The sequence below is a fragment of the Triturus cristatus genome, chromosome 6 (assembly GCF_964204655.1).
Source record: "Triturus cristatus chromosome 6, aTriCri1.1, whole genome shotgun sequence".
Classification (NCBI taxonomy): Eukaryota; Metazoa; Chordata; class Amphibia; order Caudata; family Salamandridae; genus Triturus; species Triturus cristatus.
Window position 1 is genome coordinate 1,125,414,977 of NC_140589.1, and position 21,068 is coordinate 1,125,436,044.

At 48.8% G+C, this 21,068-nt stretch overlaps 1 protein-coding gene across 4 annotated transcripts in view; it reads left to right on the plus strand.

The window, feature by feature from the left end:
• GNPAT (glyceronephosphate O-acyltransferase) overlaps positions 1-21,068 on the plus strand; it is a 654,210-nt gene that overhangs the window by 182,595 nt on the left and 450,547 nt on the right. For all 4 annotated transcript variants that reach the window (XM_085612021.1, XM_085612024.1, XM_085612023.1 and 1 more), the window contains exon 3: positions 19,313-19,489. In XM_085612021.1, coding sequence (XP_085468147.1) covers positions 19,313-19,489 — 177 coding nt within the window. The remainder of the gene's footprint in view (positions 1-19,312; positions 19,490-21,068) is intronic.

The following is a 21,068-nucleotide window of genomic DNA, read 5'->3' on the forward strand; positions in this document are numbered from 1 at the left end:
CATACACCAGGACTGCCTAAAAGCTGTAAATACATTGAAGCATCTTTACACATCTGAAATGCAAGGGGTTTTCAAATATGTTTAAGAAAGCGTACAAAAATATAAACTATAAGATTTACAAAAGAACATAAAGTGCAGCAGTGATTGTCCCGACAGTCCATCACATGTACAGGCAAGTAATCTATCCCCCAGTGGCTAGCAACGTCTGAAAAACACAGAAGTCGCCACACTGTGCCTGCCCTAAAACGGATGAGAAGTGACCTCTCCCACCGTGAAAATCCTAAGGATAAGTAAAATGCAGAACATAAAATAATCGCTAAAATAGCCTTTGCTAAAAAAAACCTTTACAATCTTTGAGTAAGACAAAAATCTACATAACAGGAGTTCACCAACTTCTTATCATACTTAGTTAAAGTGACTGGTGCAGAGACCAATTTCATTAAGAGGCGTACACATCCATTTCAGCCAGGGGATGGAAAGGCACCTCTCTAATTTGGTTGCAGTCTAAAACAGAGGTCTTAAAACTTCGGGCAGGCCCCCCTGGAGGGGCCTAATTGAACAGGAGAGGGGTGAGGGGCTCCAGGCACTGTCCAAGAGAAAATCACCATGCTGATAACGGTGCTTTGTTTTTACTGAAAGAAAACAGAGGGGCAGAATGCCACTTTGTAATGGTCGATTACTAACTTTGTCATTCATATGATGGCTGGTAGTAGGTGTCAAAGGGGGAGTAGCACTGAATGATACTTTTACACCTTAGTAAGACCTTGCTGACCAGAATAGTGTTTGGAAATCATGTATTTGGTTGCATTTTTACGGATATCTGCAATGTTAAATATGTTTATACTTATTTAGAGGTGGTCAATGTTATTGAATAATTGGGAGAAATATGTTTTTATTCGTGGGGGGGGGGGCGCTCCGTATTAAACCTTGTCTCAGCATTAGATGTAACTATATCAGAAATATAGGATAGATTTAACTCTGAGTGCAAAATAAAATGAGAGCTGTAGGCAAGAGATTGAGAAGACACCTACAAATCCGATTTTCTTACCTGTATGGGGTAAGCGTTATGCCAACCCCAAACCCCTGCACCATGCTGAAACACACTGCAGGATTATATATTTTAATGCAGGGGGAAATAATCCACCTACCTGCACTCTGAGAGAGATTGAATAAAGCTCCCCCCGCCATATTTAAGTTTAAATGTAAGGATTTAACCTGTGGCTGCCAAGAACTCGCCGAGTCAAATAGCACATCAAAATAACTTAAACTCCTCGCACTACTCGGAGTGTTCACTGATCAACAGGGACACACTATGCCTCCTGCCCCGGCCTACAAGCCAATATTTGAGATTCATCAAAATTAGTTGACCGATAAAGACTTCCCATGAAAGAACCCAACTTTACCTGAGTGCAGAGAGCTCTAAGTGGGCCTTGTCATTAGAACATCGTCATTGGAGTAAAGTAATGCCGGAACAAGGGAATTTGCACTTTTCGGGATATCACTAGTGGCAACAACCAAATGGGAACTCAATTCATTGATATAAATAGCAAAGGTGCTAAAATACACTCCTAATGCACTCCAGTAGCTAAAGGAAAAGTATCTGAGGTTTCTACGCTCGGCGATACCGCACCTAAGCCGCTAAGTTCTCGTGCAGATTGTAAATAAAATTCACCAAAGTGACTTTAACCCCCAAATCTAACCAAATCAGCCATAGTTTCTTTGTATTCATGCGATCAAATGCAGTGAATAAATCCATAGAGGCCAGGTACAGTGGGTATACTTGCCCACAATCAGGTGCAGATTCAGGCACTGCTCCACTGTACCTAGCCCAGGGCAAAAGCCATACTGATGACGGGACAGAATGTTTTACGGGTAGCCCACAATCTCAAACCGCTAAAGGTTACCGTCCCTAAAATCTTTACAGTGCTATCAATAAGAGCGATCGGACTGCAGCATTTAGGTGATTTACGACCCCCTTTTTTAACAATTTGAACTATTATCGAAAGTGCCCAAGAGCTCGAGATCCTGCTACGCTAGGAGTTATTAGATAAGTTGGTGACCAATGGGCCCCAAACATCGATGTTAAACTTAAAAAGGTCCATGGGTATTCCATCCTGCCCCAGAGATTTACCGTCCGTGCCCTGCCTTATAACATCCACCACTTCAGATAAAGAAGTCAGAGGAGGAGAGTTATCCAAATGGGCCCAAAGTTAGTTTTTAAGTGGTTTTTCTTCCGCTGCACTATAAGTAGTGACAAAGTGCTTGACTCAGTTAGGGTCAGAAATATTACAAACCAGGAGGGAATTTGCCGGAGTGTCCCCCTGACAGAGCTTATTAAAGGTGTCCCAAATCACTTTACTATTACTCCTCATAGCTGCCAATTCCAGCTGTTTCCAATTCCTTATATACAAAGTTCCCTTTCTACACTTCTAGGTGCATTTGTAAAACTTCTTAGCCTCCATAACCTCACTGAGATCTCTAGGGAGAACAAAGAGTTCCTTCCTTAAGAGACAGTTGGCAGCAGAACAGTGCTTGTCAAACCACCGTGGACATTCCTGGACTGGCCCGATAGATTTCAGCAGATGATTCTTAATACACATACTTAGATATTGGTAACGGGTTAAAAAGGACTTCCTCCGTCACCCCACCAAACTACAAAACAACCCATAAATGCTGGCAGATGATTTTTTAATCCGGTGCAGCTTAGACTGATCGAGCAGAGAGGCTTCAGTTGACTTCCAGGTAGATCATGCTGCCCAACTTCCTAGTTACTCCTTTACCCCAATTTTGGTGCTTTAGACTGGCAATACTAGATCGGGCTCATGCTAGCACGGACATGTGCTGTCGGCGTGGCTCGAATGCACCCGTCCGTGCTCGAACATCTCCAGGACCCCTGCCTCTCAGGCCAAGAATGCTAGCCCTACAAATAGAGTAAGTTACTCTGCCGCAACCCATTTTTTTTTTTAAACCCATTTTATTTATCAAGAACGCATATCACGCAGGTCCCTGTAACCCAGAGAGCACTGCCCAATCATTATCACATCACAATGTCTTGAAATTTTCTTTGTATATTGACAATAATTCAGGGCATTTCAAACCAACTATAGCCCCGCGAAATCTGAACTCTTACCCCCCCCCCAAACCCCCGGTTCCCACCCCCCGACCGCTAACCTACCCATGGCTGGCAATGAAAGATAATGCTCTCCCTCCATTCGCCCAGCCGACCCACCGTCTGCATTACTTCACACGGGGGACCCTCCACCACGGACCACTCACACCCGCTGTTCGTCCCGCCCAGCCGGCGGCGGCTCCAGAAATATCCCCCTGTAGTCAGGCCAGCGCTTCCAGATTTTATAGTGCTTGCGGGGGCACCCCCTAGCCGCAAACACCGGGAGCTCTAGACCCATGTTAAAGTCCAGACCCCTCTTCCATACTTTAATTGAGGGGGCAGCCGGCGCCTTCCATGCCCTGGCCACATCTCTTTTAGCCAGTGTCAGGCCTAACAACAGCAAATGCCTCTTATAAATATTACCCCCAACGGCGTCCATCACATGGAGAAGAACCAACCTAGGCTCCGATGGTATGTCCCACCCCAACACCTCCGCAAGGCACCCAAGGGCCCCCCTCCAAAAGCGGTAGAGGCCCTGACAAGACCACACCGTATGAAGGAAGTCCCCCTCTGCATGTCCACAGCGGAGACACTCCGGGGAGGCGATCAGACCCGCCCGCCAAAGCCGCTGCCTAGTATAGTACACCCTATGAAAAAATTTAAATTGGATCAGGCGGAGGCGCATCGCCACCGCCGCCCCACGAGGCTACGCCAGCGCCTCCGTCCAGTCTGTGTCATCCAATGGGCCTGCGTCCTCCACCCACCGGTTTCTAAGGGTCTGCAGGGTTGGGACCCCATGAATGACCAAGGCTTGATATATTCGAGAAATCTTGCGTTCCCGGAGGTCCCCCATAAAGACCCTGGCTTCCAGCGGGTTAAATCCGGCTAATTCATCTAGGCCCTCCAAATATGGAGTGATTGCGTGTCGGAACTGTAGATACTTAAGGAACTGCGATGGGGGCATGTTGAACTCTCCCCGCAGACACTGGAATGACTTCAGTGTTACACCCTGCACCACATCCCCAAGCGTAGATATGCCAATGCGGTCCCAGCCCACGAAGCCGGTTAACGCAGCCAATTGGGGCAAGCGACCGTTATGCCACAGTGGGGTCTCCAACGTTAGCCTATCCCACCAGCCCATCCGTCTCAGGGCCTGTCTCCAGATTTGGACGACAACTCGAGTCACCGGCGGCAACGCCAAACGCAAGGGAGACGCATATAAGATCGTGTGTAGGGTATATGGATCCATTAACCGTCGCTCGACCGCATACGCTGGATCACTTCTATCCCCATACCACCACTCATTGAGGACGAGGAGATGGGAAGCCTGATAGTAGGAGAGTATGTACGACGCCGCCAGGCCGCCACTATACACCGAGAGGAAGCAGGTTCGCAGTGCCACCCGCACCCCGCCTCCCTCCCAAAGAAATTGTCCCAGAGTTGTGTTCACTCTCCGGAACCAGCCCGGTGGAATAACATACAGATGATTCTGCAGCTGATACAGCAGACGGGGAAGCGCAACCATCTTGAAGATGGCCGAACGACCATATATTGTCAGTGGCATACGCGCCCACAGCTTAACGTCATCGCGCACCCTGTCCCATACGGGGACCACATTTCTCTCCCATGCAATGGCCGGAACGTCAGACAGGAATACCCCCAAATATTTAAGCCCCCCAACTGCCAGTTGAACCGAAGTGCGCCAGCCCCTCCGATGGGCCTCACTCCCCAGAACCCACAGTGCAGATTTCTGCGGATTCATGTGGAGACCCGAGGTCTCCCCAAATAGTTGCATGATCCGCAGCAGCCGCGGCCCCGTCCGATCTATATCCGTCAGAAAGAAAAGCACGCCGTCCGCATATAGTGCTATACGGTCAGACAGGCCCTCGGACCACTCAAACCCGGCCACCTGTGCGTCTACCCGGACCCACGCCGCCAATGGTTCAATCGCCAGGGCGAATAGATATGGGAACAGGGGGCAGCCCTGGCGCGTGCCCCGACCCACCGGAAACTGGACAGAGATCGCCCCCGCCACCCGCACCGAAGCCGATAAGTCCGTATATAACAGCAGCAGATATGAGAGGAATCTTGGCCCTAGGTTCAGGCGTCTCAGCAGGGCAAAGAGGTACCGCCAACTTAGGGAATCAAAGGCCCGATCCATATCTGCCAACAAGAGAGCCGCAGGCACTCCCAATCTTTGCACGGCCGCAATCGCCACGTGCGCTCGTCGAATATTATGGCGCGTCGCTCTGTTTGGCAGGAATTCGGCCTGATCTGGATGGATCAAGGACGTAATATGGGGCAGCAAGCGATTCGCCAGGGCTTTCGCCAAGATCTTAGCCTCCACATTAAGGAGGGATATTGGGCGATATGATGCGTGGGATTCGGGGGGGGGGGGGGGGGGCTGCCCGGCTTGTGGAACACCACTATTTCAGCGTGTCGCCAATCGCGCGGGAGTATCCACCGTTCGCGAGCCTCCTCCAGGGCCGCACTATAGTGTGGACCGAGCTGCAAGAAATGTTTCCGAAAGAATTCAGCGGGGAATCCGTTCGGGCCCGGCACTTTCCCCGAGTTGAGACCACCCAACGCCTCCCCCAGCTCTTCAACTGTTAGTGGGAATTCTAACTCCTCTCGTACCGAATCCGGGAGGGCCCGGGGAGGAATGTCCGCCAGGAACTGCACTATCATCTCTTCCGATAGGACCTCCTGCGGACCATAGAGGTCTGCGTAGTACCCCGCGAAACTCTCCGCCAGCACACTAGGATCCGAGATGGGTCCACCAGCTGCATCCACTAGCCCCGGGAGCACCCGCGAATGATTCATGCCCTGACACAGCCTATGGAGCATCCGGCCCGACTTATCCCCCCAGTGATAAACCAGACTACGAGTTGCCAACCATGCCTATCGCGCCTCCTCCATTAACATCGAGGCATAGCTCTGTTGCGCAAACAGGAGCCGACGACGGGCTCGCTCCACCCTCCGCTCCCTCCACCCTCCGCGGTGCTCCGGCTCTCCAGGTCGGCAATCTCAGCTTCCGCCTGTAAGGCCCTTTCCCCCTTGCGCCGTCGTGCCATGGCACAATACGAGACGTCCACCCCGCGAAGCGTCGATTTAAGCGCCTCCCACACCGAGGCGCCCTCGGGGACCGAGCCCACGTTAATGGACAAATACTGATCCAACGCCTCCAGCATGCACGACCCATATTCCTCCTGCTGCAGGTGCCACACCGACATGTGCCACCGAAACGGCTGCCGCGAGTGCCCCAGGCGCAACACCGCCGCTATATGAGAGTGGTCCGTAAGGCCCTGCGGGAGAATCTCGGCCCCCATGGCCCTGCTGGACAGGTCGCGGGACAGAAAAATGTAGTCCAGACGCGAGAACGAGCCATGCACTGCGGAGACATATGTATACGCACGCTGCGTGCCATGAAAGTGCCGCCAGACGTCCACCCAGTCTAGGCCCTCCACTAAAGCTCTCAGTTTGGTACGGGTCGAACTATCAGGCACTCCCCCCTCCCTCCACCGATCCCTGGAACCCTCCATCACCTCATTCCAATCTCCGCCAACCACACATACCCCGTCTGAGAGTTCGGTCGAAACAGCGGTGATCCTCTCCACCAGTGCCCAGGACATCGGGGGCGGGGCATACACGCTTCCAAACACCACCCAATCACTCCCTATTTGCCCCTTAGCAAAGCCCCTGAGCATCTGTCCACACCCTACCATGTGTGTACGGGACACACTTATGCACTAGGATAGCTATACCCCGAGACCCCTGTATGAAGCCCGCATGAAAGACCTGGGTATACCCATACCTCTGGAGGCAGGGAGTCTTCGTACCTGGCAGGTGCATCTCCTGCAAGAGCAGTATGTCAGCAGCCACTCGCTTGGCGTATCGTAGGAGCGCCCCCTGCTTAATTTTATCTAGGGCCCCCCTTACATTCCAACTTACTACCTTGACGGTACCCAGGTGCGCAGTATCTTGTGCCATACCTCTTGCCCCAGACGTACCATGGGTAACATGCGGTCAACAATAACCATACCAACTTCCTACACCCCGTGGCCCTCCCTCCCCCCAACCCCATACCTCAAAAACCTTGAAGCACCTGTCGCGGTGGAACTCACCTCCAGGCTCCAACTGGGAACCCCGGGTTGCCCCAGCCAATGGATCCCCCCCAACCGCCCAAAACAACCGGTGCGCCGCCCATACTACGCTACCCGCACCCCATAAGTCCCGCATCCCCCCCGATCCCACTCCCCAACAATACAGAAGCCGCTGGGCCAGTCACTATGCCTATCTGTCCGGTAGTGCCCCTTCAACTGCCCCCCCCCCGCCCGAGGAGCCAGTCCCAGACACCGAGCCACGGGATCCGGAGCGCCTCCGGGACCTAGAACTCCGGGGGTGCTTTCCTTTCGACTTTTGACTGTCTTGAGCCGCTCCAGCAGCCTCGTCATTGGTCCCCCGGCCCGGAGGCGACTGTGGCCGAAGTCGTACAGTTTCATCCGTCCATTTAAAGACCTCCTCGGGTGAATCAAAAAAAATTTTTAGGGACCTGTAGGCCACCTGCAACCGGGCCGGGTACAGAAGAGCGTAAGGCAGCTTTAGGGCGCGAAGCCGGGCCTTTGCCGCCAAGAAGGACTGTCGTTGTTGCTGCACCAGGCGGGTATAGTCCGGGAATATAAGTATGCGTGTGTTCTCAAACAGCAGAGGCTCCTTCACCCTGGCCTGCTTCAGGATGACGTCGCGGTCATGGTAGTTCAGTATTTTGGCAATCACAGGCCTAGGACGGAAGCCCGGCGGCGGTTTCTGCGCCAGGACCCTGTGCGCCCGCTCCACCACAAAACAGCGGGAAAGGGCGTCCGATCGCACCCAGCTCTCCAGCCATCCCGACAAGAACCGCTCCATGTCTCCCCCTTCACAGCCCTCCGGAAAACCCACAAAACGCAGGTTGTTCCGTCGGGCCCTAGCGTCTTCCACTCGCTCCGCCAGGCCCCTCTGCACCACTTCCAACGCCTTGACTCGTTTCTTGAGTGTCCCCACGTCATCTTCCACCCCAGAGACCCTTGTCTCGGCCTCCGTGATACGATCCACGGCATTCCGTAGGTCCTGGCGGAGCAGCGTGACATCCGCCCCCACAGCCCCGATTTTGGCGTCCAGCATGTCTCTTGACTGCGTAATTGCAGCCATCAGCTCCGCGTTACTGGGGCCTCCTGGCTGCGACGTGCTAGGGACTGCTGCGGTCGACCCATGACCCGTGAACTTGTCGATCGGGCCCTGCTTGGCCTGGCCGCTTCCCTTGCCATCCCTCGTCATCGTGCGTCGCGGGCTGCGGCCCTCCCTGTCCCGGTCGCAGTCTACGCCGCCCCCCCGGTAGCAAAATGGTAAGTGGTCCCTCGCCGCCGCTCTCTTCCAGCACCCCTACTGGGTCGCCCCGGTGGGCAGGCGAGCCGAGGAACACCCCCTCCAGTTGTTCACCCTCTGTCCAGGGGCCACCATACAGCGCCACCTCCAGCACACCGTTATGTAGGGGGGGGACAGGGGGGGGGCCTTGGCCACCGCAGCCCGATCTAGCTGCCGAAACCCCCGCTGTCCCAGCGACCCGTCCGTCTGCCGGCCTTCGCAACTCACACCCCAGATAGCCCCTGTGCGGGGATCGCCCACGTTCCCCGTGGAAAGCTCGTGCGGGGGGGCCCCCCGGCCGCACTCCCCGCCCTGGATCCAAACCAGTCAGCAGAAGCCTCGTCGCCCCTCTCCTCCGGGCCACAGATGTGGCGCGGCCCCTCCTCCTCAGGGCACGGCTGGTGACGGGGGGCACAGGGAAGGATCAACCCCCCCCCACCCCCCCGGCAGCCCTCACCCGCACGCAGTCGTCCCGCTCCGGGCGCCGCCGCCACTCGCAAGCTGGTCAGATCGCCTCAAGCTCCCGGGCCCCGTGTGAAGCTCCACCTAGGCCTCCCGCGATGATGGCGCCGCCGCCGCTACGCAAGGGCGCCGCCTCCGCTCTGTCATTAGGCCGCACACGGCCGCAGGATATCACCCCCGGTTCCGCTGGCATCCGGGCCCCGTCCCGCTCACCGGACAACTCTGCAGGGGGGGCACCGGTCCGCCGCTCCACCAACCAGCCGAATATCAGCGCAGGATTGGGTGGGCAGGATATCGGGTAGGATTTTGATGTCGGGCGGTGCGGAGCTAGCTCAACGCACATCCGCCATGTCGGCTTGCGAAGCCACGCCCCACGCAACCCTTTTTAAAATTGGCAATATTATGCCTAATTAGACATGGTTGGGTCCTCTTGCAGTTATTATCCCCATCGGAGGTTAGAGGGGCCAGTTTCATGCAAAATCAGTTTCCTGTCCCCACCTATGAAAGCTAAGGTCCTCAGTAGTCCGTCCCCGCCTCCTTTAATAACTAAAGGTGAGGACTCCAGTTGTATGGCAGGCCCCTTTCCTCCATCGGACCAACAGGCTTTTTCCTCAGGTGACACTATAAGAATCACGCCCAATACCACTCTTGCCTCTTCAAGGCATCTATTTCAGCGTTGGGTCACTGCCTAAATATGCATCTGAAATCTGAGACCTTTTAATTCTCGCTTTCTCTAGACTTCTGCATTTTTACAGAAACCTGGGTAAACGCCTAAGCACGCCCTTATATCCCCCTCGCTGTACCTGACAATTATTAGCTAGTTAAGTTGGATAGAGAATCTAGACCAATAACTGGGTGATTTTGATTTCCATGTTGAAGTTGTTGCGAAACCTGAGGCTGCCCAACTTCTCTCTGATATAGAGATGCTTGGGCTTTGACAGTGCGTGGTCGGCTTCACGCATTTGGCTGGTTATATCCTCGACTTCATCTTCACCAACTCCCTACTTCTAGAAACAGAAGGTCTGGTCCCTCAGATCTGGATTGATCACTATTTAATTAAGTAGCAGATTGCTAAGATTGACACTATAAGCCACTCTGTAAAAGCAGCGGAAAACTATCATAGAGCTTAGAACTCTATCTTGTTGAAAACATTCTCTCAATCATTCATCCCGGTGGATGGTGCCTAGTGTTCATGTGTTAACTCTGCCTCAACTAACTATTACCATGCTCTCACTGGAGTATTCAATAGCACTGTACCACTTAAACAGGCCTGTGTCTTCTAGATGCCACGCTCTATGGTCCTCAGGGAACTCCGTGCTATGAAAGCGGCCTGTACAAGGCAGGAAAGACCATGACAACAATCAAAATGTCTGGAGGAAAGAGCAACCTACAAACTCCTCAGGAAAACCAGGAGAAACCTAATTTCTAATAAAATCTAGAATGCTGGTAACTCGTCTAAAGAGCTCTATAAAGTTTGGGAATAACCCCAATTTCTGGACGCCCTTATGGTGGCCGCCGGAACTGGGGGCTCTTCCCATCCCGGTTGATAAGGTAAAAAATCTCGGGATGGTGGTGGATGCCAAACTTTCGATGGCCATACAGGTTAAAGCGGTAGCCTCTAAAATAGGGTACTTGCTGAGAATTTTGAAAAAAATCCTGATTCTGCTCTCCCATGAATACCGTAAAACGGTGGTAACGGCCCTCTTAACATCTAGATTGGATTACTGCAACAGTCTGTACCTTAACATACAGGAAAATCTGCTGCACAGATTGCAGCTATTGCAGAATGCTGCGGCTAGACTTTTAACTGGCATCCCCAAATTTGCTCCCATTTCAAAGGCCATTCGGGATCTGCACTGGCTTCCAGTTAGGAGCAGAGTCCAGTTTAAAGCTTTACATGAGGAAGGCTCTTACTTTTTGAGAGAACAATTCAAATGGTATGCCCCTCCGCGGCGGCTTCGATCATCTGATGCTAACCTGACTACTGTTCCAGTTATAGAAAAGGCCCGCTGGGGTGGACGTAGCTTTTCCTTTTGTGCAGCTAAACTATGGAATGGGCTGCCTCTCCATCTTAGACGTATGGATAGCCTACTGTGCTTTAGAAAGGCGCTGAAGACCTGGCTGTTTGGTAATTAGTTTTGCCTGTCTGGATTAGGGAGTAGTGGACAGCGCCAGGACACCTATTTGGTAATCGCGCGCTATACAAGTCGCTATAACATATAAAGTGCTCAAGGACTTTGTCAATCCTCGTACCTGCTCCCTGGTCATTCCAGCTTCTCAGCAACTCTTTGGCTGACTTCTTTGGGGGAAAAAATAGAAGCCATCTATAAGACGTTTCCTACCAGCCAGAGTTGCATTAAGCCAACTGATTCAACACTGCTTCCACCCCCCACCTAAATCACTTCGAACCATGCATGTTAGACCGATTGCTTGGGGTTTTGGCTGAAGAGAATTCTGGTTCGCCTGCGGATGTATACCTAACCAAGATTATCCCCAATCTCGCATCTTATCGCGTTCACCCTCCTCTCACTGTTTAACAATTCCTTAGAGATGGCTAAAACCCCACTAACCTGGAAGGCTGCGATGGTCTCTTTGATATAAAAAAAAAAAAAACACCAAAAAAACGAATGCAGACCATTAAAACTTGTCTAACTATCGTCCCATCCCGCTGCTCCCATTACTGGGAAAAATCGTGGAAAGCCTAGTCAACAAACAGCTTATGGCTTTCCTCGATGCCTCCCAATCGGGGTTCAGAGCCAGCCACAGCACTGAGATGGCGTTGGTGGCGGTTACTGACACCATTTGCATGCATGTGCTGCTAGATTGGTCAACATCCTTTGACACCGTCTCACATGCAACACTGCTGTACCGACTGTGCTAGATCAGTGTCAGTGGTAAAGCTCTTCTCTGGCTTACTGACTTTTTAGGCAGCTGCATGCAGACGATCATGCTGGGTGTATTTTAGTCTCCGTCAACAAAGGGGTACCCTCATCTTTGAGCTAGACTGTTTAATAGCTATGTTGCCCCCCCCCCTATTCGCTGTTGTTCTAGCTTTGCCAAATTTAAAAACCTTTGGAAGACCTGGTTGTTTTTAGTTGCTGCAGTGTTTGTGTTGGCTTAGTGCCGATATACAACTACAGGTATGAGTCGAGTGGAAATAACATAACATAAGAGGAAGGTTAAGAGTAATCCTTGGTTCGTTCAAAAACCAAACCAGTCTGAGGCCATCATCAGAATGTTAAGCAATCTCAATGAACACTTCTGGGGGTTTATACTTCTGCACGGGGAGATGCCCTTCTACAGTGAGATTATTGTGACCCCCCCTCCCTCCAGTCTCTAAAATTGAGCCCTTGAAGAACCACTGTAAAATGTCCCTTGTGAGGAATTTATAGTTGATAATGGACACCCTCAGCCCCTCCTAAAAGAGGGTAAAGTAGGGCCACCATCCTGGAAAAAATCGACAGTGTCCACAAAGTTTTTTGCAGCTAGATAATACTTCAGCAGTCTCATTCTGTTATCCAGGAGGTCCTCAAGATTTGCAGTTCCCTCTTTTCCCAATTACTCAGGATTAGCCTCTAATTGGGTGTTGAAGTTCCCACAGAGAAGATATATTAAGTAGGATATGGCCCCTGGCCCAATTGGCTTCAAGCTAGTTAAAAAACTAAACCGCTCCTCATAGTGGATACAAAGATAATTGGTGAAATCATTGTTATAAAAGTTAACCAAATAACAATAGAATTAACTCTGGTTATCCTTAATGAGCAGGACTTGGAAAGTAGGGCTGCCCAAGTCCATAGTCAACACCTTCACATTAAGATGCAGTTGTATCCAGATGGAGAGACCACCCCTGGCTCTACCATGAATGGAGGGTAATGCAGGGCCAGAAAAACAAGAAAAACCTGTGCATGAAATCAGAGTAATGGTCCATGTTTCATGTAAAATTTTGCCCACAAAATTAAGGCAGTCTGGAATAATAATCTTGTTCTTAAACCCGTCAACATTCCAGCTTAATACGGAAAATGAATGATTGGGGCACACTGTCCCTGGGCTTCACCCTTTCTCTAAAGCATTAGAGCATTTAGACAGATTAGTAGGTATGAGTAAGAGCTAGATATGAGTTTATGTAAGTCAGTTTTCTTTAGATAAAACATCAAATCGGTTTGCTACAGGCACAATAAACTGATCCCTGGTAAAAATAAAAATACTGTGGGATAGCGAATGTGGAGTTAAAATCCTATCTTTTAGCAATCCCCGATGAGTCCTAGTGGGTGGGGTTGCTCAAATATTCCAGGAATTGATGACCTAGCTATAGCAATATGTATTTGCATCTATGTCATGCACCGACACTGTGATCTGTAACATGATAAATGACAATTGTTGACGTAATGTTATGCCTGTTGTATAAGATGGAAAAGATTTAATAAAAAGAATTTTTTAAAAACCTGTGGAGCTAAAATCATTGAAAGATTGTCCTTCACTCCTCTTTCACAAGACATATTTGCCTGCTGATTATGTGGTAACAAAAAAGACGGGTGGGGTTTATAAAAATAGCCTAGCGGAAATGGGGTGCTTAAACTCTTGCGATCACCTTTGCTCATGTTCCAAAACAATATAGTTTGAACTACTTGTGGTGATTTAAAATTATTAACAACACAGTCTCCTTGAGTTCCCATTGAACCAGGGCCAATCCATTTAATCCCACGGATGAACAGAATGTCTTCCACAAGAGAAAGCGAGAATCCTCTATGGCAAATAAGCCAGTCAAACAGCTTGTTGCGCAGTTCCCCACAGAACTCCTCCTTATTCATCCGCAAGGAGGGACTCCATCCAGAACAACCACATTAGGGCCCACAGCGGGGGAGATTAATAATTGTCTGACTTGGGTTAGAAATAAACTTTCTAGCCTCATGACCAGGCTCACTAGGTTCTACTGAAGGGACTAATGGATTTGCCCCCCCTAGAAACAGATATCTGCTCCCTTCTGGAGGGCAGCAAGCGTATTCATTTCAAAGTGTTATTTATTTCGTTTAAAGCCAGACACAGCCTTGGTCAGTGGCAACTGTTGCAATTTTTCAAACCCTTCACTCGAGTTAGATCACTTAGATCATCAGATAGTGGCAATCTGATTATCCCCAAGGGGCACAAAGTAAAATAGGGCGGAAAAAGCTTTGCCTACACCACTACCAAACACTGGAATTCCCTACCTACTTCCCTAAACAAGCATTTGCAATGCGATAGGTCTCGCATTGACACCAGTTTAAGCTATTGACATTGTAAATGACAATGCCTTTAAATTTTGTTTTTATTTTTAAAACACAAATAAATGGCATTGTTATTCATAATGCCAATAGCTTAAACTCTCGTAAATACAAGCCATATTCCATTGCGTTTATGATAAAAGACAATGTCGTTTACAATGCCAATAGCTTAAACTCGCGTAAATGTGAGACCTATTGCATTACAAATTGGCTTGGCAGAGGCTTTGTATAATAAACAACATCTCCTTTAGTAAGCATATTGAACATGTGAATGGCAGTTTAGCGTGGCTCTGGGTGCAGTTGGCGCTCAGTTATACTTGCTTGTAAGCCTCCTGTTTTATATTGAGAAGACTGACAATGGCAACAGCATACACAGAAAATTTACAAATACTTTTATATTCGTTTTTTAATAAAAAATGCAGAGTACGCAGATTTCATGCACAATGCAGCAGAGTGCTGTGCGGGGCTGACAAATGTGCCTGCTCACCCGTAAGTTTTTTAAGCGGCTTAGAGCCGGAGTTGCTTCATTTATAGTCCGCCTCTGGTGCCCGGTGCTTAAAAGAGTCTGAGCCTTTTTTCCTCAGCATGGCGCCTGCAGAGCTTTATGAAACTGGAAGCATGGCGGCTGTGAAACTGGTGCTGTTAATAAAAGGTGTGTGGCCGCGCACCCACAGAAGTGCCCCTTGTAAATAATAACAAAACAGGTGGTCACAACTGCACGAGAAACCACACTGCTCACCACCGAAGCTGAATTTTTTTAATGTGCGCGCGGTGTTCCTTTAATTATTCTGTGAAGGGTGACTGGCTAACTCCGCAGAAGGCGCTGGACCCTCCGAGGTAGCCTACTGAATTATCCTAGGTAAGCAGAGCTCTGGGCTGTAATACCAGTAGAGAGACCAATAATGGAGTGGACAGGGTCTTACGTGAACTCCCCAAGCCCCCGCTAGCACCCCCCCTTTCTTCTCAGCCTGAGGGTGTAGCTAATGCCTCCTGGCTGGCTGAGCCAATTACAGCATTTTATTGATGGTGGGTTGCTTTATTTATAGCCCACCCCGGGTGCCTGGTGCTTAATAAGTCTGACCCTTCTTGGTGCCTGCTGAGCTTTATGAAAGTGGAAGCATGGCGGCCGTGATCTGCTGCTATGTAAACGAGGCAACCACATATGGTTGCCTCGTTTACATAGCAGCAGATCAAAAGGGCTGATGGACGCGCCCCCCGCCCACTCCCAACCTTCCAGACACTCTCTGCCGTACGCAGCTCGCGCATAGGCCCCGGCACCGCCCACCACCAAGAGGACAGGTTCGCCCTCCAAGCCCTGGAGGAACAGGAAGAGATTTGGTGGTGGGGGCTGTGGCCAAACGCCTATTGCTATGTTAATGCCACGGTATGTGGCTAATAAAGAAAATCTCCAAGTGTAAACGGCCGCATGCCAGCACCCTGGGATGGGGGGGTTGCCTGTTATGGGTTGTATTGTTGAATAATGTTAGAGTGAGTGTGAAGTGCGCTCTACCCCAGTGAGCTACGGTATCTGGAGGTCTGTGACAGGGTAGCAATTTTTGTCTTATTGAGTTTTCTTTGTTACGAGTCTTCCACGGACAGAATATCCCAAAAACCTGGTTTTGGCAAAAATAAACTAGCATGTTGCTGGATTGTGACGCCGGCCAGCAATGTCAGCATATTGCATAAAAATACGTTTTCAAAAACCAAGTTACATACAGCCACCTGACCCGGCCCACTTTAATCATTGACGGAGAGGCATAAACACCCCTGAAAACAAAGGGAAAGGGGCCATGGGAGACTGCTGCTCTTACACACATCCTAGCCCCCTTCCCCACCTTCGCCCCCCCCCCTCCAACCAAGCCAAACTCAAAGTCCCGACAAACTCCCCTCCCGGGCTCATGCTAGGAGACGTGCTGCACAGGGCACTGTGCCATCCGCATGCTTACAACCGAACTGAGCACACCGCGGTTACCATAGCCTCTTGAGCCACCGCCGCTTAGATGCACTTTTCGTGGTCATTATTTGTGACCAACACTAAGGACAAGCTATCGCCATTGAGGCATCGCGCTTTCACTTTAATGAACAAGCTCTTTAACTGAAAGCGTGAGGCAAAAATAAACACACGCCTGCGATTGCCAAAGTCTAGTGACAAAGGAAGCCGCTTTTTTATATGTGCATCGCGCTTTCAGTTTAAGTGAAAGCACGATGCAAAAATGAACACGCGGCTGCCATTGCCAAACATGAGTGAAAGAAAATAGTGCTGAGCCACAACATAAAGGCACTGTGTAATTTCCGCGAGTAATCGATCCAATCCAGATGGGCAGAGCTAAAAGGAGACAGGGCGGTAACAAAAAAGCCTGAGTCTCAATTACAAGCCAGTGTTTAACATAAATGATGATGCTACCCAATAAGAAACATGGGCGGGGCTTCGAGTCCTTTTCTAAAATCCATTCTACCACAATATGTCTCGCAGAGCGAGGAAGCGCTAGGTCTGCGAGACCTAAAAAGAACTTAATCTGCTTAAATTCAGGAAGCGCTTAAAGACTTGGCTATATTAGCGCACCTCCACCGTATTACCTATGCTCGTATCCTCATCTAAGTGCCTAGACACCTCCGGGTATATGCAGCGCTATACTAATTCTTTATTTCATTTTTCAGTCAGTTTAGAGATCCCAGGCACCTGTATCACCTGTGGTTCAGAGAATGAGCGGTTGCTGGCCAATAAAGCCCCCATGACTCTGCCTAAGGTATTCACACTAGGAAGCTTTGGTTGCTGTTGAGATGCAGTATGGCTGACTACAGAATCCTCTGTTGTGTCCCTAATAAGTGGGGGCTGCTGCATCAAGGAGGATGCGAGCTGTGATTCTGCTATTTCTAAGCGATGTAGCAGAGGTGACAGTTTGGCCTGTAGAAGCACCTTGATTCTGGCAATGAAGCGCTCCACGTTGGACGCATTATGTAAAGGGACAGCCACGGCCCCTTCCATAGTAAAATATTTAGGTCTCGCCTGACCCAGCGCATGCGCTGGTCTGGCGAGACTTATTGAGAGGGCTCCAAAAAGTGCTACCAGGCCAGCCTAGAGCTACTGTGCATGTGCGCGGGCGCCGCGTTTTACCGCGACGACTTTCACTTTCGGCCGCGCGGCCGCTTTGATGTTTGATCGTGATCACTTTCACTTTCGCGGCCGCACGGCCGCTTTGCATAGCCAATAGGTCTCGCTTTTGGGACCTTATAAGTATTTAGTTATATAACTGTTGCATGGCTAAACACTTATAAGGTCCCAAAGGCGAGACCTATTGGCTATGCCAATGCTTGTTAGGTTAGTCAGAGCGTCGGCGTAAATGAGACCAAGCACCTAGCTTTGGCCTTTTATTCTTGGCTGACGTCTTAAGGCTGTTAATATTAGAAGGAACATCGTTTTCCACCTGCAGGGGTCCCATGTCTGAGGCATTAATAGGGGGGTTCAACAAAGTGCGCAAGGGTAAACCATCCACAATAGGGGCCATATTTAAACTCGACCTCAGTGGCTGTCTTCTTTCAGTGAAGGCTATTTCCATGCTGATAACCCCCATAGCCCTTTCAAGCATCCTGTCAATAGATGCACACTTCGAAGGGGGAGCAGGAGCTGGCAGGGCACGAGACCCCTTCATTTTTCCCATTTTAGCCTGTGAAGTAAGACCTGGACAGGCAGGGCAGGTAGAGGTAGATTAAGGGGCCTGGCTTCACCCAAGATTAAAAGTTACTTAAATCCCAAAATAATGAGTGGAAAACATGAACTACCTTCTAAAAGTGAAACCAAAGAGAGCGGGCCCAACCCAGCTTCCTCCAGGCTGACTGGTGCAGATGGGCCTGTGTAAGTCCCCTGCATCGGGATCAGAGACCCTTTATGGCACCCGACTGGCATGGAGCAAAAGCCCCTCCTTCCTCAGTGTCGGGCAGTTTGGGCGATGCAGTCCTCACCAAGTTTCTCCAAACAGGGGCCTTAGGCTCTAGTTTGTGCCACTTAGTAGCTCTCTGTACATTCCGCCATTTTCCATCAAGCAGTATTTTGTTGCTCTTGAATAAACTTTCATTTTTCAGGACCCGACCACCTAGAAGTCCCCTTTTCTTGGACCACCAACACACTATCGCCCAGTCCCCTTTGTCAAATCTCGTGTTTATTTTAGCATATGTCTTTCTGCATATTGATCCTTATATAACTTAACTCTGTCTGTTAAAACTTGTTGATTCACACTGAAACATGATGTTCTCTCCATCCAGGAAGGAAATGTAGTGGAACAAGCGATTTTTCCTTTTAATGAAGAAAATTGAGTCTGCCTTAAAACAGAATGAGGTGTTGTTTCTATAATTCCATAACATATTCTTCACTTGTTCTCTCCAATCCAATCCCCTCTCAAAGCTAACTGAATACATTCAGCCAATACTCGATTAAAGGTTTCCACCAAACTATGCTCATGGGGATGATGAACAGCGTTTTGAGATGCTTGATACCTTCTTTTTCACGAAAAAAATGTAAATCCTGCGGAAACAAACTTTTGGCCTATTATCCGAAACCATCACCATGGGGCATCTCTCTTTTAAAAATGTCTTCACAAAAAGCAACCACATGGGCAGTCCTGACCTCCTTCATAAAAGCATCTTCGGGCCACCTGGAAAAATAGTCCATTAACACAATAGCATATTTACTTCCGAAACCCAGACAATCAAAAGGACCACAATTTTCAATGGCTATTTCTTTCCATGATCATTTTTGAAATGCAATAGGTACAATGGGTTGTTCTGACAACATATGACATGTGCCACTAGATATGTGTGGGTCACACAATCACGTACAAATCTTTATATTTCCTTATACATGCCAGGCCACCACAAAGCATTCTGTGCTTTTCTTGTCATTGCTGACATAGCATCATGACCATCATGTAATAACCTCGACCTCTGCTGCAAACTAACAGGACCACTTTCTCGTCAATTTACTTGCCCATGATGTATTTGACAAGAACTACTATTAATTTACCTTTCTTACACCCCTCCTTATTGTTTTGTATTGACTAAGACTTTTTGATACGCGTATTCTCTTTAGATTTCAAAGGATACGGGCGAATCTTATGATATCCTGCAGGAGGAGGCTTCTGAAATCCTGGATGAAATGGGCCACAGTCTTCGACTTGGAGTTGTTCGTCTCTTTGCGCTGAGTTTAAGTAAAATATTTAAAGCACTTTTCCAGAAGGTGTGCGTTAACGAAGAAGGTATTCAGAGGGTAAGTATTCTGCAGCAATGTTGACCTGACTGTATAAAATAGTATTATACTTTATTTGGAAAGACATGCTTAGGTTGGCTTGCATGTATGTATTTCATTTTTAATTCATAATGCTTTGAGCGACTCTGTTTAATTGTGCTGTTATTTATTTGAATTAATTTGGTTTTCCTCCATTTCTTGACAACTTTTTAATATCTGGCTGACTTGTTAAAACCTATGCTTCGCAAGAAATGTTTTGGAAGGTTTGGACTTTGTTCTCTAGGAAACACATCGTGATACATTCTTTGTACCCTGAGTTTCTCATCCCCTAATGTTGCATTGAGTATCAATTCAAGAAAATTTTTATTCGTTACTCTTCCGTAACATAAAAGCGCATAATAAAGCAAACGTGTGTAGGTGTAAAAATCTAATTAAAGCATTACATTAGATCAATACTCTTACAGACTTAAAAAGCCGCTAATCAATGAAAAGTTTAATCAAAAGTCCATTATACACACAATGTTAATATAATCAAGCACATTTCAGAATTTGTAAAATCTGCTAGATAAGAGACCATTGCACAGCAAACCAGGGGTTATTCAGTTATTGCAGAAACAGTAAAGCCGGTCTACACTGTCTAAAATTAAAAAAACTTTTAAAAGGAGAACACAATTTCTTCTTGGTAAATCATAAAAAGAACAGAAAGGGAGAGAACTGTCAGTAAATAGCAGTTGCCAGGGTAGCCCACGTTTTTTTTTCCATTTATTTATTGATTTTGCAAAAGTCTGATACATAAAATAAGAACAATCAAGTAACATAAACCGTCACAGTGCATTTTCAACACTGATTAAATATTCCAAACTATTACAAAATTCGAACCTATTGAGATGTAGAGGCCAACAAGTGGCGTATCCGTCCTACCGTACATTGTGTCAGAGCAGAATCATCTATGGGTAAGTAACTATCAACTGGCCAGGCCAGTGGCCCACTTAATAGTAACCTACATTGCCTTGAAATGTGGGTACATATGGCAGGTGACCAAGAAGGGAAGGCCCCGAGGGGGAGTCTGTGACCTCAACTTAGTTTAACTGCATCCATTCCCTTTACTTCGGCATGTCCTGCTCCTGTCCAGCTATGTAGTTTTGATATAGGCCCCAACAACTCTTGGGACGATTCTGAGGAGGGAGTAAATCAGTGTATAACTCGGATTGCGTATTGCAATATAGCATATCTCTGGACCAGCTCCCAGTGGTGGGAGCCGGTCTCTGGCACCAGTGCATCACTATTAATAATCTTATGTCAACCAATCGGCACGCATCTTTACGACTCTGTCTAGAGTGTCCCTAAAGGGCCAGCAAAGGATCTGGGAAGTGGGAGACCTATGATGTCACTTAGTTTTTGGAAAATTAAGCTCCTTTATCTGGCTATGTCTGGACATAGCCAGGCTACATACAGAAACCCACCTGGGGCGACTCTACACCTCTCACACTCCGCAGTGTCACAGAGCCAATATCCATGTAACCGCTCTGGGGTGTAGTAAATCTTTTTGAGGTACTTAAAGTGAGCGAGGCGGTGTCGGCCATTCAAGGAGACATGTTGC